Source organism: Protopterus annectens, chromosome 12.part0, assembly GCF_019279795.1.
Source record: "Protopterus annectens isolate FY-2018-M chromosome 12.part0, PAN1.0, whole genome shotgun sequence".
NCBI lineage: Eukaryota > Metazoa > Chordata > Ceratodontiformes > Protopteridae > Protopterus > Protopterus annectens.
In genome coordinates, this window is record NC_056746.1 from 403,617,148 (window position 1) to 403,635,236 (window position 18,089).

Below are 18,089 nucleotides of genomic sequence, written 5' to 3' on the forward strand. Positions count from 1 at the left end.
AGCCATACTTTTTCCTAACATGCACTCTGAAAATGATATTGTTTTAGCAAAGCTAGAAAAAAAATGTCCCAATAGCTTGAACAGCGATGGATACATACAGTGTACTGTTGAATGGTATTGTCCTACTAATCTATATAATACTAACAATGGGAAATTGTAAGTGAAAGTTCTAAATAGCTCTCCTTGAAATGAGTGTTTTCTAGAAAAATCTCCGCAACACATTTTACAGTCTTATGATTTAAAGGGAACTTAACTTCTATTTTTATCTTTTTGAAATACTTTTCCCATATAATGATTTCAAGCCATGCAAAAAAGTTAATATGAACAAACCTCCAAGTCCCTTTCATTTGGGTCACCCTGTTGTTCAAGAACTTCTTTGTCAAGTTTAGACATTATATTTAGCTGCTCCATAGGAGACACTGGGCGGCTTTCATTAACAGCTGCAATTCTGGTATGTATACTAGGCCCAGCTGCTGTTAAGGGACTGACAAAGCCAGCCTGTGTTGATGACATCCTAAAAGAAATAAATATATTAATTTTATTTCCATTTCTATTTACTGTTATACCTATTTCTAATAACATACATGAAATTGCATTAAAAATATTTTTGAGAATTCAGCATTGTATAAAGTAGCTAGCTGTTTAAAACATTCAAGAGTCAAAATAATTAAGCTGAAAACAATTTTGGAATGATATCAAAGATGACAAGTCAAGAAGATTTTGTTATTTCATGTAGAACTTAAAACTTAGATTAGATAATTCTTGAGAGAACCCACTTATGCTGAATGAAAAGTGTTTGAGCATTCACCTATTTTCCATTAACATGCTGTAGCCTTTCACAGGGTCACAGCAACAACATAGCCTATCATGGAAACCAGTGGGTGCAAGGCTCTGCAAATCCATTTTGAACAAGATGTTGGTAAATCACAGAGTGTATACATTAATTTAATCGCACACCACATGCACACCCAAGGGTAATTTGGAAAGTGTCTATTCAGCTACACCCTGTTTTTGGATGGGGAATGAAACTGTAGCAGTCAGGAAAAAAAACTATATAAATGCAGGGAGGACATCAAGACATCACACAGAAGGCAGCCTAGCCAAGACTCGACCTGGACTATCTCTTGCTGTGAGGCCGCAGTACTATGAGTAACAGCACTGCTCCAGCCTCAGCAGCTCTTAAATATTGCAGAAAAGAAACACAATCTCTGTGGTATCTCTTAAGCGTCAAACAGTCCACTATACAGGTATACTAGAGCCCAGAACAAAACAGTGGGGAAGTTTTTAAATTCCTGTATGTCTAGTTAATCACTGTATATTAAAAAGCAGAAAATAATCAGAAAATGTTAGTACAAGTAGCGAACTTAAAAATGTCCTAAACCAAAAAATAAAAACTTATTTTGAAATACTATTAATATTATACAGAATTATTAACTCTATTATGTATCCAGAAGTAATCCAAGCAGGGTAGACAGTCTGTTTCCAATCAGAAATCCTTAGTGTGTGCCTTTAATAAAGGTTTTTGAATGGACACAGAGCTGTTTGAGTTGTCTTTTCTGGTAGGAGGCAAAAAGAACTAATTGAAGAGTACCTCATTTTTGCACTATGTCCAGGAAGACCTCTGTTCACCATCCATTTGTGTCTTCCATGGCTCTGCTTACTGTCCAATGTTGGCAGAGCTAGTCTGCACAACTGGTAGGACTTGATATCACCCCCCTCCCAAGTCTGTTGATGTATGACATGACTGTAGTGCTATCTGTGAAAATCCTCACGAGGCCGGGGTTCCAGAGGTGGGAGAACACCTGAAAGGCCTGAATAAGGACCTTCATTTCCTTCACACAGATATGCTCCCTTATCTCCCTGGTGGACCATTGTCCTTAAACTCTTGCGGAATCTGTCCAATGATCCAAACCAGGTCTGATGCATCTATATGAAGACCCTGGGTGGGGTACGAGTTGGAAGAAGGAAACCCCTAGATTGAGAAGAATTTGAGATATCCACTACTGCAACTCTTTCTTTAAAGAGGTCATGAGGAGAAATTAGAATTCTAGTGTGTGACAGTGCTGAAACCAAAGGGACTTTAGCTACCACTAAATCTTTCTCATATGTAGTTTGGCGAATAGCACCATGGGCATTAAAGCTGTCATGCAGTCTAGAGCAGTTAGGAATAATTTTGCTGAGGGGGAACCCAGGAGAAGCATGGACTGGAAGTAGCTGGATAGGAATTGTACTTTCACCTGAGGGAGGATGGCTGTCATTGAGAGAATATTCAGTCTACAACCTAAGACTAGATCCTGGTACAGAGTCAGAGAAGACTTCTTGAGGCTAAGAGTGAAACCTACCCCTTGTAGAAGTGGCATAGTGGAGCTGAGGTGCCTTGAAGAAGGTCTGAATGAGAAGGTCATCCAGGAAGGAAAATATCTGTATTCCCTGGGTTCTGCAAAAAGCAATGGCTGGAGTGAGGCATTTTATGAAGACCCTGGGAGCAGTAGCTAGACCAAAGTGTAAGCAGAGAACTGAAAATGTGATAAAAAAATACTAAACCTAAAGAATTTCCTGCAGGTGGAGTAGAAAGATATGTGTAGGTATGCATCCTTCAACTCTAGAGACACAAGGAAAGCTTGTGGAAGCATACAAGGAAGTACAGACTGCAAGGAAAGCATCCTGATAGGTGGCACATCTCAAAAGGTGTTGAGGTAGGAGAAGTCCTGTACGGGCCACCAAGTATCCTCCTTCCTGGGAACCAAGAAAAGTCTTAAATTAAAGTCTAGTCCTAGGCCTGGGGTTATGACTGGTTCTATGTTCCCTGAGATTAAAGTTCCTGGATGAGTGGAGGGATGAGGTGAACCTGACTGGGAGGTAAAGGAGGGATTCCTCTTAAAGAGGGAAGATCCCTCCAAAAAATTTTGTACACATACTGAATAACTGTCAAAACCCATGTGTCTGTTTTGATGAATACTCAAACTGGAAGGAACAGAGTGAGTCTTTTAAAAAAGGGAGTCTGCAGACTAAGGGGGAGGGGTAGAGAGTAGACAGTCAGACATAGGCTAGTTTATCTGGAAAACGCACTTCTCCAGGTTTGGATTCTCAGGTAGAGTTCTTCTGAAATCTTTTCTGGGGCTGCTTTCTTCTCTCTTATGATGGCTTCTGAATCTCTATGAACAAAGAATGTGTACTTGGAAGGATTATTCCTTTGATATCTACGAACCAACATGAGAAAAGTCTGTTTGAAATCCTGCATTATTTTTCCCTTCTCCTGCAGGGTCTTTAAAAGTTCAGCTGTAGTAGAGCCAAAAAAAGATGTACCTTTGAAGAGGGGGGAATCCAGTAGCTTGGCCTTGATATCCTCAGGAAGGGACTGAAGTTGGAGCCTGGCAAATATGTGGATTATAATACAGGGGCATCAGCCCTGGAGGAAGCAACTGCAGCACCATACCTGCATCTAATGGAATGTCTGGCTACTTGCACAGCCTAATTGAGTGTGGATACAGCCTGTGCCTTATGCTTGGAATTTCTGAATTAGCCATAGTTTTATATAGATCCCCTAGAATGGCGAAAATAAATTTTGTCATCTATGTTTGATAAGTTAGGATCCTAAAAGCTAAGGTGGTGGAGGTGTACACTGTTTTACTTTACCTGTCCACAGCCCTACAGTCTCTGTCTGATGGCAACACGTTACCTGCAGGTAAAAGCTTAGTGGGCTTATCAGTGGAGAGAGAGAAAACAGAAGGATCTGCCACAGGATTTTTTTTAGAGAAACTTCATATCCTCTGGGACTTTGCAAAACTTAACAGGATTTCTGACAGCTGGAGACAGAATCTGGGGAGGAAGAAATGGATTCTAAAGCATCCAGGAAATCCTTCAAGACAGATCAAACCAATGTAGGTTTAGAGCTCCATCTTCAAGCAAATCATAATTATCTTTTCTGTACATCAGTGACTTGCCAAAATTTCCATTCAAAATGTTGCATCATACTAGTGATAGACTCTTTAAAGGAAATTTCTTCTGAAGTGGAGTCGAGAGATATGGTATTCTTCATCATCAGAAGCAAGATGTCCAGGGATTCTTCCGCCCAAGATGTACACACCCCTGTTAAAATGCCAGGTTTTTGTGATATAAAAAAAAGAGACCACAATAAATCATTTCAAAATTTTTCCATCTTTAATGTGACATATAACCTGTACAATTCAAATGAAAAACAAATCTGTTAGGGCAAAAATATAAAAAATAAAAAATGTACAATAAGCTGGTTGCATAAGTGTGCACAACCTTAAACTAATACTTTGTTGAAACACCTTTTGATTTAATTACAGCATTCAGTCTTCTTGGGTACGCACCTGCCATCAACTTTAACCCAAATAAAGTTCAGCTGTCCTAGTAGGATTTTCATGACATTTACTCATTTACTTAGTACAGCAAAAACCATGGTTCGCAGAGAGCTTAAAAAGCATCAAAGAGATCTCATTGTTGAAAGGTATCAGTCAGGAGAAGGCTACAAAAATATTTCCACGGTACTGGATACACCATGGAACACAGTGAAGACAGTCATCAAAAAGTGGAGAAATATGACAGCAGTGATGTTGCAAAGCACTAGTCGTCCCTCCAAAATTGATGAAAAGACAAAATGAAAACTGGTCAAGGAGGCTGCCAAAAGACCTACAGCAACACTGAAGGAGCTGTAGGAATTTCTGGTAAGTACTGGTTGTATACTACATGTGACAACAATCTCCGATATTCTCCATATGTCTGGACTACGGGGTAGGGTTGCATGATGGAAGCCTTTTCATACACAGAAAAACATCCAGGCCCAGCTAAAATTTGCAAAACAATATATCAAGTCTTCCAAAAGCATGTGGGAAAATGTGTTATGGTCTGATGAGACCAAGGTTGAACCTTTTGGCCACAATTCCAAAAGGTATATTTGGCATTAAACAAGACTTCGCATTACCAAAAGAACACCATCCCCACGGTGAAGCATGGTGGTGGCAGTATCATGCCTTGGGGTTGCTTTTCTTCAGCTGGAACTAGGGCTTTAGTCAAGGTGAGGGAATTATGAACAGTTCCAAATACCAGCCACTTTTTGGCCCAAAACCTTCAGGTGTCTGCTAGAAAGCTGAAGATGAAGAGAAATTTCACCTTTCAACATGACAACCCCAAGCATACATCCAAATCAACAAAAGAATGGCTTCACCAGAAGAAAATTAAAGTTATGGAATGGCCCAGATGGAGCCCAGACCTAAATCCAATAGAAAATCTGTGGGGTGACCTGAAGAGGGCTGTGCACAAGAGATGCCCTCACAATCTGACAGATTTGGAGTGCTTTTCAAGAAAGAGTGGGCAAATACTGCCAAGTCAAGTCAAGATGTGCCATGCTGATAAGACTCCTACCCAAGAAGACTGAATGCTGTAATTAAATCAAAAAGTGCTTCAAGAAAGTATTAGTTTAAGGGTGTGCACACTTATGCAACCAGCTTACTGTATGTTTTTTATTTTTTATATTTTTTCCCCTAAATACTGCAGCGTTGTCGCCTCACAGTAAGACGTTGTCCTGTTCGATTCTCAGCTAGAGCGTCTTCTGTGTGGAGACATGCGTGAATGGGCGTACCTTCGTTGAAGGTTGTGTGTCAGGGCTGGCAACTTGGCATGTAAAAATCTACTGCCAATCATTAGCGGACCGGAGTTCCGCTGTGGCGACCCCTAACCAGAAAAAGCCGAAAGACTCAACAACATATTTTTTTCCCCTAACAGATTTATTTGTTTTTCAATTAAATTGTACAGGTTATAGGTCACATTAAATGTGGGAAAAGATTTTAAATGATTTATTGTGGTCTCATTTTTTTATACCATAAAAACCTGGTGTTTTAACATGAGTGTGTACACTTTTAATATCTACTGTATGTGTGTATGTGTATGTATATATATATATATATATATATATATATATATATATATATATATATATATATATATATATGGTTTCACTTTACAATCCTGAAATACTGAAATATTGAAATTCTAAATTCACAGGTTCATAGGTAGGTACTAGGCTATCTGCCCTAGGGCATTTATAAGCCTAGCCAGAATGTGTTGGCTTTTGCCTCCCTTTTAGATTTGATTAGATTCCTGAGCCTCTGTCCAGCAGGGCCACATAAGTGATCCCAGGAGTAAATTTATGATTTCCCATCCACTTGTCAAGATTTCTCTTGAAGAGGGTCAGTGAGGGGCTCTGTCTAACATGGATTGGGATTTTATTCCAGAGCGAGGGAAGCCTCTGGGATATGAATCTATCCCTCCAGCTTGTCCTATTTATTGTTGTGCTGAGGTTTAAATCCCTGGAACGTGTAGTTCTAAGGGATTTGGTTTTCTTGAGGTGGAGCATGTCCATTAATTCCGGGTTAGACATGGCCTTGTGCATCAGGCAGAGATCACCTGAGCAGGCGGTAAGCAACTGAGTAGAGCTGGAGTTTCTTTAGTCGAGCTACATAGGGCATCTGTTTGAGGTCCACGATCCCCTTGGTGAGGTACTTCTGAGGTCTTTCCAGCTGTTGCAGGTGTCGGGTAAGGTACATGCCAAATGGGGCATTGTACTTTATTATTGGCCTGATGAGGGATGAGTAGAGGAGCACAATGACCTCTCTTGATCTAGATGTGAACCTTTTCATGATTAGGCGGACTATATAGAAGGTTTTTCTAAACACTTTGGCAATGTGATTATCAAAGGAGATGTTGCTGCCTACTTGGGTCCCCATATCCCTAATTATATCTTCCATGCTTAGTGGATTACCACCTATGTGGTAGTTCGTGGGCACTTTGTTTTTCCCAAAGGGGATGACTATGCACTTTTTGGCATTTAGCTTGAGGCCATGGTTCTGACACCAGGTATTCGTCTCCGTAAGACCCTTCTAGAGGATGTCTGTGTCAGCCGGAGAGTTGATTATGGCTCCCAGTTTGCAATCATCTGCGAACTTGGTCAGCCATAGTCCTCCTGTGCTTGCCTGTACCTCAGAAAAGTAGTATACCGAACAAGAGGGGTCCCAGGACTAAGCCCTGTGGGACGCCACTTATAACCGGTTTGGAGTCGGACATGGCACCTGCAACTCTGACCATGTGAGTTCTATCCATGAGCCAGTTTGCAACCCATCTCATGACATAGGGGTTAATGTTCAAGCTGGTGCGCTTATCTATAATGCCAGAGTGGGGTATTGTGTCGAAGGTTTTTGCGAGGTCCAGGTAGGCTGTGTGGACTACCTTTCCATCGTCTATGGCCTTAATAACTGTTTCAAAGAAGTCTACTAGGTTTAAGAGGCAAGATCTGCTTTTAACAAAGCCAAATTGGGTAGGGTCCAGTGTCTGGAGGTTCCCAATGTCTTTGTTTATGAGACCCATGATGATGCGCTACATAGCCTTGCAGACCAGGCTAGTCAGGCTTATAGGGCGATAGTTCCCGGGATCCGTTGTGGCGCCACCTTTGTGGAGCGGGATAACTGTTGCTGTATGCCATTCTTTGGGTACATATTCTGTAGTAAGGCTGAGTTTGAACAGTGAATTTATGTGAGGGTTTAGTTCCTTTTGAAGCTTGTGTAAGACACAGCCTGGGATACCACCCGATCCCATTGATGCTGTGTTTTTGGCTTTGGAGATGGCTGTTTTCACCTGTGTGTCTGTGATGTCTGGGGTCTACATTTTTCTGGGATGGACACGGGCCCTTTTGGGGGTGATGGGGAGTAAAGTTTGCACCAAACCTGTCAGCCAGGATGTTGGCAATGTCAGTGGGTTCAGTGTACTTTTTGCCATTTTGCACCAGCTCAGACCTGATCTGAGAGTTGCCACCTAGATTCTTGATAAAGCTAAAGAAAGCTTTGTGATTATCTTTAGAGTCTTTGGAGATTTTTCTTTCAAAGCTGGCCTTGGATGATTTTATGAGGGATCTTAGTTTCTTGCTAATACTGATCAAGGATGCCTTCCCTTTTTGGGATTTTGCTCTATCATGTAGTAGTTTCCTCCTTCTGTTGTATAGCTTATTTATGGCCGGGATCCACCAGACTGGTCTCCTCTTTTTGGAGGTGTGAGTCTTGGTTTTACTTGGGATGGCTCGATCCATGCATTCCTGTAGGTGCTCATAGAATGCATTTGTAAAGGATACTGTGGTTTGGGCAGCATTTTCCATTAGCCCGGGGGCTTTGAAACATTCCACCTCTGTCTTGAGAAGTGTGACGTTTGCTTTTGAGAAATTTTTCACAGTGGTTTCCTTTGCTGGGGGTGGGGTCGGGATGTCGATGTCCAGTGTGATTAGTTTATGGTCTGATCTTACCAACGAGGGGTTTACCTCTGGTGTGGAACATTGAGCCCCTATGTTGGTGATGACCAGGTCCAATATGTTGTCACCTCTTGTAGGAGTGGTGATCAGTTGCTCCTGGGCATTAGAGTTTATAACTTCCAGGAAACGTTGGGCAAGGGAGTTGGGACTTGAGTAGTTTTCCCAGTCAATGTTTGGATAGTTGAAATCACCTAATATCATGGTGTTTGGTGAGACCTTCATGTTCTCCAATGTTCTCAGGAATGCCGAGTGGGGGTCCTGAGACAAGGTGGGTAATCTGTAGCAAACTACAAACTGAAAGGCAGTTTTGCCTGCTGTTAGTTGCACACGGATGGTCTCCGAGGCCTAGTGCAGTGCCACTAACCTGGAGGTGTGGGTATCTTTGATGAAGATGGATACACCCCTGCCTTTTGTATTTTGGTCTGGGTTCTGGGGCCGAAAGGTATGGTAACAGTTATAGCCTGGTAGTGCTGGGGTGATCTCTGGAGCCTTGAACCACGTTTCTGTTACTGCACAGATATCGATTTTTTCCATACTGAGGAGTGCCTCGAGTGTGTGCATTTTGAGGTTTAGACTTCTGGCACTGAGTAGCATTACCCTCAGTTTTTTGTTTCTTGTGTTATCTATGGAGGTGGGTTTGTCTTTTGAGCCCTGCCTAAAAAAGGCACTATTGGGGTAGCAACAGCCTTAGCCAGTATTCGAAAGCCCAAGGGTGACAGGTGCAAGCCGTCTCTAGCAAAGCAACGTGGCTTGTCGAGCATGTCATCCCAGGCTGACAGACACTGGATCCCCTTTGAATGACACCAAACAGTTTAGCCAATTGTTAAAATTGATCATTTTGTCTTTATACTGTGGCATCATACTTGGTGAGGGCAAGATGCCACTCAGGGTCAGGGTCATACCGGCCTGGGCTAAATGATCAGAGAGCTCCTCTATGTCTCTTTTCATGTAGTCCAGGGAGGTACATTTCAGGTCATTCACACCAACATGGACAATGAAAGAGTCATATTTGTACTTGCTATGGAGTGACCTGAGTGCTTGTGTTATATGGCGGATCCTGGCACCTGACAGGCAGCTTACAGTGACCTTCTCCTTGTTCAGTCTGGTGAGCGGGATGTCAGTGTGCCTGACAATAGAGTCTCCTATTACTAGTGTATTTGGTGTGTTATTTAGCCTTAATGGCTGTAATTGTGTGGCACACAGACTTTGTTAAGTATGTGATAAGTGAATATTGTTTTGGGGTAGTGATTGCTTGGATGTCTGCTTTGGAGGTCTCTGCTGCTTTGGCAGATTTTTATTTAGAACCTCCGAGTATGTCTTTGTGTGTTTATGTGTACTGTTTGTTGATGCAGATACGATTGGTCTATGTGTGACTGGTTGTGTGGTGCGAGTGGTTCCCTTCTCCTCCTGACTGGCTGTTCCAGTCTTGGGTTGAGAGAGTTTGCCCTCCAGTTTGGCTGTATAGTTGCATTTCTCACATACATCTGAGTTTGTTGGAAGGAGGAGAGGGTTGTCTGTGTACATAAGGCAATTGTAACATTGTCTCAAGATTTCCAGATTCACCAGCTGGACTGGAGTGTAGACTTGAAACTGCCCTTTGGACATGCCTGAATAGTTTAATAAACGTGTTTTATTGATTGTCCGATGGGACGAATAGGGAGCTTTTTACTTCCATATAGTATAAGGGGGGTGCAGTGCTAGCATTTGTTAGTGCTTTACTGAGAAATTTGAGCAAGTGCTGGGCTGTAAAGGAAGGTTGAGTGCTTAATTTGAGAGTTTGACTAGTTCTAAGAGAAAAATTGAAGAGCAGACTTTGTGGAGCCGGGAATACTTTAAACTTGCAAAACTGCGCAAATTACGGTTTTAAAGCAGGGAGACTGAAAGAGATAGGAATTGGCCCAAAACAGCCAATAAGCTACTAGTTGCTGGGCTGAGACCACTCCTCTAGGGGCAGATAGGCTGCTCAAAGCTCCCCACTCTCACTGGTGAATAGAGAAGCTTCCTCCTATCCAAGTAAGGATATGTACAACTCAGGAACTGTACCACAACCCAGAATTCAGCAAAACCTGAAATCTGGACTAATCTAGCTTAGAAATCATGAATTAATGGACATGCTGCACCTCAGAAAATCCAAATCCCCTTGAACCTCAGCACTGAAATAAATAGGACATGCTGGAGGGACAGATTCATAACCCAGAGGCTCCCTTCACTCGGGAATAAAATCCCAGTCCAGGTTAGGCAGAGTCCCTCATGGACTCTCTTCAAGTGGAATCTTGATGAGTGGATGGGAGAGATCGTATCACTTCTGTGTCACTGTTAGACAGAGGCACAGTATACTAACCTCAAAAAAGGGCATAGCAACATAAATTTAAAATGGGTGGCGAAAGCCAAACACATTCTGGCTAGACTTATAAAAGCCCTAGGGCAGATAGCCTAGTATGAACCTATGAAACCTAAAAGGTGGGAAACAAGAATTTTTTTTTTTTTTTTTTTACAGAACCAACAGTAACTTACACAAAAACACTGTAAATGCTATAAACAGGCTAGCGCACTTGAGTGTGTAGCCTACAACAGTTAAACAACACAAAAACTACTTAAAATGGCTTTTGGAAGTGCAACTACCCACATACACACTCTACACACATGCACCTTCCTCCCTACACTATAAACCAACAAAACACAAACAAACACAACAAAACAAACAAACGAGCTGACCACACACTCCCGCTACTTATATATACTAACTCCGAGGTTGCACTAAAAACACAAAAACCACCACTGCACATTCTACACTCCCATTGCACAAACACACATCACATACGTACAAATACCACCACTTGCAACGTTTACACACTCACAATCTTACCTACCTACCCTAACCCACACCTCAAAACTACACACACACACACACACACACACACACACACACACACACACACACACACACACACACACACTAAAATCCCTATCCAAAACCTGTAGAAAAACATCACTTACCTGAATCTCCAGCTACATCCACACCACGGATTCGCCATTTCCGCACTCAGTATTCTGCACTTTCACGCAAGTGCAGTTTTGACACTTCGATCTTGAGCTATTGAAGTTTGATATTTCAGTAGTTCGAGATTCTGAAGTGAAACCATACACACACACACACGCACACAGATATATGCGCATACACACACACACACACACGTGTACGAGTGTACCCATTTCACGTTCCCTTATAAAAACATCTGGACTTGCAGATTGCATATTTCCTCAGAAAAGGTGATGTAATGGTGAGACATTCTACTGAAAAACATCACATCAGGAATTTTGGGAAAGAAGAATAGGACAAAAGTGCACGAGTGAAATCTAAATGAGTAAGGAGAAAAAGAAGGGACAAAAGTTAAGTTAAAAGTAAAGGTAGCAGCATGAAATAAATTATACCTGCAATGTTATGACCACTTAGTCAGTAGAAATCACATTTTATAGCAGGGAGGACCTGCTGCACCTGCTTTTATGTATAATGAGCTGCAGAATAACACAGAGCTGGGCAAGCATTTATAAATGTAAAATATATGCTTGCAAGTGAGATAACAGAAAAATGTAACAAGTATACATCACAGCAGGTCATCTGGATTGTAAAAAGATGTGTTGCATGCAGCCTGAGCGTGCAAACACTTGTTACATTCATAACAGTCTGAAGAAATTGTTGTGTTGTATGCAAATCAGACATCAAAATTCTGATTGGACACTATGCAAAAGTCCAGCTTGAATGAACACATTTCAATTAATTCTGTATTAAAAATGAGAGAAGCAAAATTGTGATGTTTTATTTTTATGTTGTAATATTTTATTTAATATCGTTTTACACCTTTGCTTATTACATTTTATTATGTTGCCATTTAAAGGGATTTATAGTTATTGTATGTTTTTATAATATGCAGCATGTATGTATTTGGAAGGGAACTTGTTAATAGCACTTTTTCAGGATAGTAAGGCTTTTAATTAGTTAATTAATTCATTCATTAATTAATTGATTGATTGATTGATTATGGGCACACTTTAAGAATGATTTGTACTATGGATCAGTAGTTCTGATGAAGTCCAGTGGAAGGACGAAACAGCTCAACTCTTGTTCTTAACTTGTAATAAGCAGATCGTAAATTATCCCTCAGTTGTGAATACCGTGGACTTTTGTTTTTGGTTATTAGTTACTTGTGCTGCATGGGTTATACACCTAGTTGGTTCTTATTTGAAGAGTATCTCATTTGTGGACTATGTCGAGGAAGACCTCTGTTCAACATCTATTTGTGAGGGTCTTCCAAGGCTCTGCTTAGTGTCCCATCCCGGCAGAGTCAGTGTGCACAACTGGTAGGACTTGATGCCATCCTCCACCCCCCCCCCCAGTTTGTTAATGTACCTCATGACTGCAGTGTTTTCCGTGAAAATCCTCAGGAGGCCTAGGTTCCAGAAGTGGAAGAACACCTGAAGGGCCTGAATAAGCATCTTCATTTCCTTCACACAGATATGCTCCCTTATATCCTTGGGGGGACCATTATCCTTGAACTCTTGCGGGACCTGTCCATTCATCCCAAGCCATCTACATGCAGACCCTGGGTGGGTACAAGTTGGCAGAAAGAAACCACTAGATTGAGATAAATTTGAGATATCCACCACTGCAACTCCTTTATAGAGGTCACGAGGGGAATTTGGAATTCTAGTGGGTGACAGTGCTGAAACAAAGGTACTTTAACTACCACTAAATCTTTATCATATGTAGTTTGGTGAACAGCGCCATAGGCATTGCAGCTGTCATGTAGCCTAGAGCTGTTAGGAATTCTTTTGCTGAGGGGGAACCCAGGAGAAGCATGGACTGGAAGTAGCTTGATAGGAATTGTACTTTCTCCTGAGGAAGGATGGCTGTCATTGAGAGGATATTCAGTCTACAACCTAAGACTAGATCCTGGGACAGAGTCAGAGAAGACTTCTTGAGGTTAAGAATGAAACCTACCCCATGCAGAAGTGGCATAGTGAAGCTGAGATGCTTTGGAAAAAACCTGAATGAGAAGGTCATCCAGATAGGAAAATATCTGTATTCCCTGGGTTCTGCAAAAAGTAATGGCTGGAGCGAGGCATTTTATGAAGACCCTGGGAGCAGTAGCTAGACCAAAGGGTAAGCAGAGAACTGAAAGTGTGATGAAAAAATACTAAACCTAAAGAATTTCCTGCAGGTAGAGTAGAGATGTGTGTAGGTATGCAACCTTCAACTCTAGAGACACAAGGAAAGCTTGTGGAAGCATACAGGGAAGTACAGACTGCAAGGAAAGCATCCTGATAGGTGGCACTTCTCAAAAGGTGTTGAGGTAGGAGAAGTCCAGTACAGTCCTCCAAGTACTCTCCTTCCTGGGAACCAAGAAAAGTCTTAAATAAAAGTCTAATCCTAGGCCTGGGGTCATGACTGGTTCTATGGTCCCTGAGATTAAAGTTCCTGGATGAGTGGAGGGATGAGGTGAACCTGACTGGGAGGTAAAGGAGGGATTTCTCTTAAAGAGGGAAGATCCCTTCAAGAAATTTTGTACCCATACTGAATAACTGTCAAAAACCCATTTGTCTGTTTTGATGAATACTCAAACTGGAAGGGACAGAGTGAGTCTTTTAAATAAGGGAGTCTGCAGACCAAGGGGGAGGGGTAGAGAGCAGACAGTCAGACATAGGCTAGTTTATCTGGAAAAAGCACTTCTCCAGGTTTGGATTCTCAGGTAAATTTCTTCTAAAATCTTTTCTGTGGCTCCTTTCTCCTCTCTTATGGTGGCTTCTGAATCTCTATGGACAAAGAAAGTGTACTTGGAAGATGATTCCTTTGATATCTATGAACCAACGTGAGAAAAATCTATTTGAAATCCTGCATTATTTTCCCTTCTCCTGCAGGGTTTTTAAAAGTTCAACTGCAGAAGAGCCAAAAAAAAAAGATGTACCTATCAAGGGGAAATCCAGTAGCTTGGCCTTGATTTTCTCAGGGAGGGACTGAAGGTGGAGCCTGGCAAATCTGTGGATTACAATACCAGAGGAAGCAGCCCTGGAGGAAGCAACTGCAGCACCATACCTGCATCTAATGAAATGTCTGACTACTTGCATAGCCTAATTGAGCGTAAATACAGCCTGTGCCTTATGCTTGGAATTTCTGAATTAGCCATAATTTTATACAGATCCCCTAGAATGGAGAAAAGGAATTTTGTAATTTATGTTGGATAAGTTAGGGTCCTAAAAGCCAAGATGGTGGAGGTGTAGACCATTTTACATTACCTGTCCACAGCCCTACAGTCTCTGTCTAATAGCAACACGTTACCTGCAGGTAAAAGCTTAGTTGGCTTATCAGTGGAGAGAAAAAATAGAAGGATCTGCCACAGGATTTTTTTAGAGAAACTTCATATCTTCTGGGACTTTGTAAAACCTATCAGGATTTTTGAGAGCAGGAGACTGAGAATCTGGGAGGAAGAAGTGGATTCTAAAGCATTCAGGAAATCCTTCAAGACAGATAGAACCAATGTAGGTTTACAAGCTCCATTTTCAAGCAAATCATAATTATCTTTTCTGTACATCAGTGACTTGACAAAATTTCCATTCAAAATACTAGTGATAGTCTCCCCAAATGAAATTTCTTCTCATGGGGAGTCAAGGGATAAAGTGTCTTCATCATCAAAAGCAATATGTCCAGGGAACTGAATCAGATGCAGATTCCTCCTCCTCAGATGAAAATCCATGCTGCCACTTCTGTTGTGGGGATTTGTGAAGGAGGAAAGAAGGTGGGTATAAAGGCAAAATGTCCTAGAATATGTCTTATGAAAATTCAAGCGCCTCTTTTTTCTGAGACACCCATGTGGAAGAAACATTCTTATATTTTTGTTTCTTTCCCTTGGTGGGCCATTCACTCTACCAAAGCATGATGGTTTGGAACCCTGACAGACCTCTGTTAAGGTGCCTAGTAACCAGTACTTGAGGTACGCCCTCTGGTTCCTTTAAGATGATCACCATAGGTTGCCCCTTCTCTACTATCACTGTAGGCTCAGTCTTATTGGATGTGCAGGAAGTAGACATCACACTGGTCTGAAGGTGTCAGAAGTAATACAGATCCATGTTGTACCTCAATGGGAACATCCAAACCAGACTGGGCAGCTGTGATTTAGGCCTGGTTTCTTGATCTTCCTTTTTGGTGCAGGTCTGAGGCCAAGGGTTCCAACATTTTGCTTTGCACGAGGTGCTTTAGAAGTTGGGTTTCTAATTAAGCATTTAGGAAGGAAGGTCAGGTCCGAAGGGTCTTAAACAACAGACACTGGGTGTGTACCCATTTCATGTTCCCTTATAAAGACCTCTAGACTTCCAGACTCCATGTTTCCTCAGAAAAGGTGATGTAATGTTGACATATTCTACTAAAAACATCATATGAGGAATTCTGGGAAAGAAGAATAGGACAAAAGTGCACAAGTGAAATCTAAATGAGTAAGGAGAAAAATAAGGGACGAGAGTGTAAGTTAAAAGTAAAGGTAGCAGCATTAAATAAATTATACTTGCAATGTTATAACCATTTAGTCAGTAGAAATCACATTTTATAGCAGGGTTGACCTGCCTCACATGGTTATACCTGCTTTTATGTATAATGAGCTGCAGAATAACACAGAGCTGGGCAAGCATTTATAAATGTAAAATATATGCTTGCAAGTGAGAATAGAAAAATGTAACAAGTATACATCACACAGCAGGTCGTCTGGATTGTAAAGAAAGTGTTGCAGTCTGTGCATGCAAACACTTGTTACATTCATAACAGTATGAAGAATATGCTGTGTTGTATGTAATCAGACGTTAAAATTCTGAAACTGCCAATGAAAAGAGGTTAAAACTGCAAAATGGAATACAGTCACTTCACAATGACAATGATAATTCCTGAAACTGCCTGTCTTGTAGCTCTTCACTATAAAGTGAGGTGGCTTTTCATAGTCATTGTGCTGCCTAAATGCACCCGATGACCGCTGACCCGCTCATGAAAAAGGTCAAAAAGCTCAGTTAAAAAAAGAAGACAGATGCTGGCAAAGTTATTACAGAATATTAGACAAAGAGAATGTAAGATTACAACTTTGGCAATTCTGAGCTAGTCAGTAACTCATGCCTCGACTCAAGAATTATCCACTGTTATTATAGGTTCATAGGTTGGTACTAGGCTATCAGCCCTAGGGCCTATACAAGCCTAGCCATAACAATTCCCTGGCGATTTCTTCCCACATTATTTACTTTTCTGGACCCCTGTCTAGCAGGGCAACTGACGTGATCCCTGGGGTGAATTTCCTTTCTCCCATCCAATCGTCAAGGTTCCTCCTGAAGAGGTCCAAAGAGGCACTCTGCTTGACATGTATGGGCAATCTATTCCAGAGTCTGGGGAGTCTCTGGGTCAGGAACCTATCCCTCCAACATGTCTTGTTTATTGTGATGACAAGGTTTAGATCCCTGGAGCGTGTAGCTCTGAGGGATTGGGATTTCTTTAAGTGTAGCATGTCCAACAGCTCTGGGTCTGACATGGCCTTGTATGTTAAGCAGAGATCGCCTCTGAGTAGACGATATGCGACAGAGTATAGCTGGAGTTTTTTAAGGCGGTCAGCGTAGGGCATCTGCTTTAGGCCTGTGATTCTTTTAGTGAGCTATTTCTGAGGCCTTTCCAGTTGTTGCAGATGTCTTGAGAGGTACATACCAAATGGGGCGTTGTATTCTATAATGGGTCTAATGAGGGATGAGTACAGTGGGACAATGACCTCCTTTTTCTGGATGAAAAGCCCTTCATGATGAGGTGTGCCACATAGAAGGATTTCCTGACTGTTGTGGCAATGTGGTTATCGAAGGTGAGACCACTGTCCACCTGTGTCCCTAAGTCTCTTATCACACTTTCTGTGTTTAGTGTACTGCCACCTATATGGTAATTCATGGATACATATTTTTTCCCAAAGGGATAACAATACATTGCTTGGCATTGTGCTTGGGCCCATGGCTCTGGCACCAAGCATCTGTTTCTGTAAGGCCCTTTTGTAGAGTATCCACATCATTTGGGTTCAATAATGGCTCCCAGTTTGCAGTCATCTGCAAACTTTGTTAGCCAGAGTCCCTTAGTGTTGACCTGTACTTCAGAGAAGCAGATGCCAAACAAGAGCGGCCCCAGGACTGAACCCTGAGGTACTCCACTTGTCACTTGTCTGGAGCTGGATTTGGAGTCGGCTACTTTTACAGTGTGGGTTCTATCAGTAAGCCATTTAGCAACCCATTGGGTGACATAGGGATTAATGCCCAAATTAGTAAGTTTATCTATGATTCCAGAGGGGGGATGGTGTCAAAGGCCTTGGCAAGGTCTAGATAGGCTGTGTGGACCACCTTACCCTTGTCCATGGCTCTGGAGACTGATTCAAAGAAGTCAATCAGGTTCAGGAGACAAGATCGCCCTTCACAAACCCAAACTGGGTGGGGTCCAGTGTTTGAAGGTTGCCAATGTCTTTGTTTATAAGTTCCATGATAATACGCTCCATGGCCTTGCAGATAAGGCTTGTCAGACTGATGGGACGGTAGTTTCTGGGATCCAAGGTGGATCCCCTTGTGGATTGGGATAACTGTAGCTCGCCACTCAGTGGGCACGAAACCTGAGGTGAGGCTATGATTAAACATGACACTTAGGTGAGGTGCCAGTTCATATTGTAGTTCATGTAGTACACAGCCCGGGATGTCATCTGGTCCCATGGATGCTGTATTCTTG

The 18,089-nt window shown here is 41.9% G+C and overlaps 1 protein-coding gene across 1 annotated transcript in view; it reads right to left on the reverse strand.

Annotated features, from left to right (window-relative positions):
• Positions 1–18,089, reverse strand: part of DNAH3 (dynein axonemal heavy chain 3) — a 2,217,123-nt gene that overhangs the window by 1,734,964 nt on the left and 464,070 nt on the right. Inside the window, exon 5 of the mRNA XM_044089509.1 lies at positions 331–514. Coding sequence (XP_043945444.1) covers positions 331–514 — 184 coding nt within the window. The remainder of the gene's footprint in view (positions 1–330; positions 515–18,089) is intronic.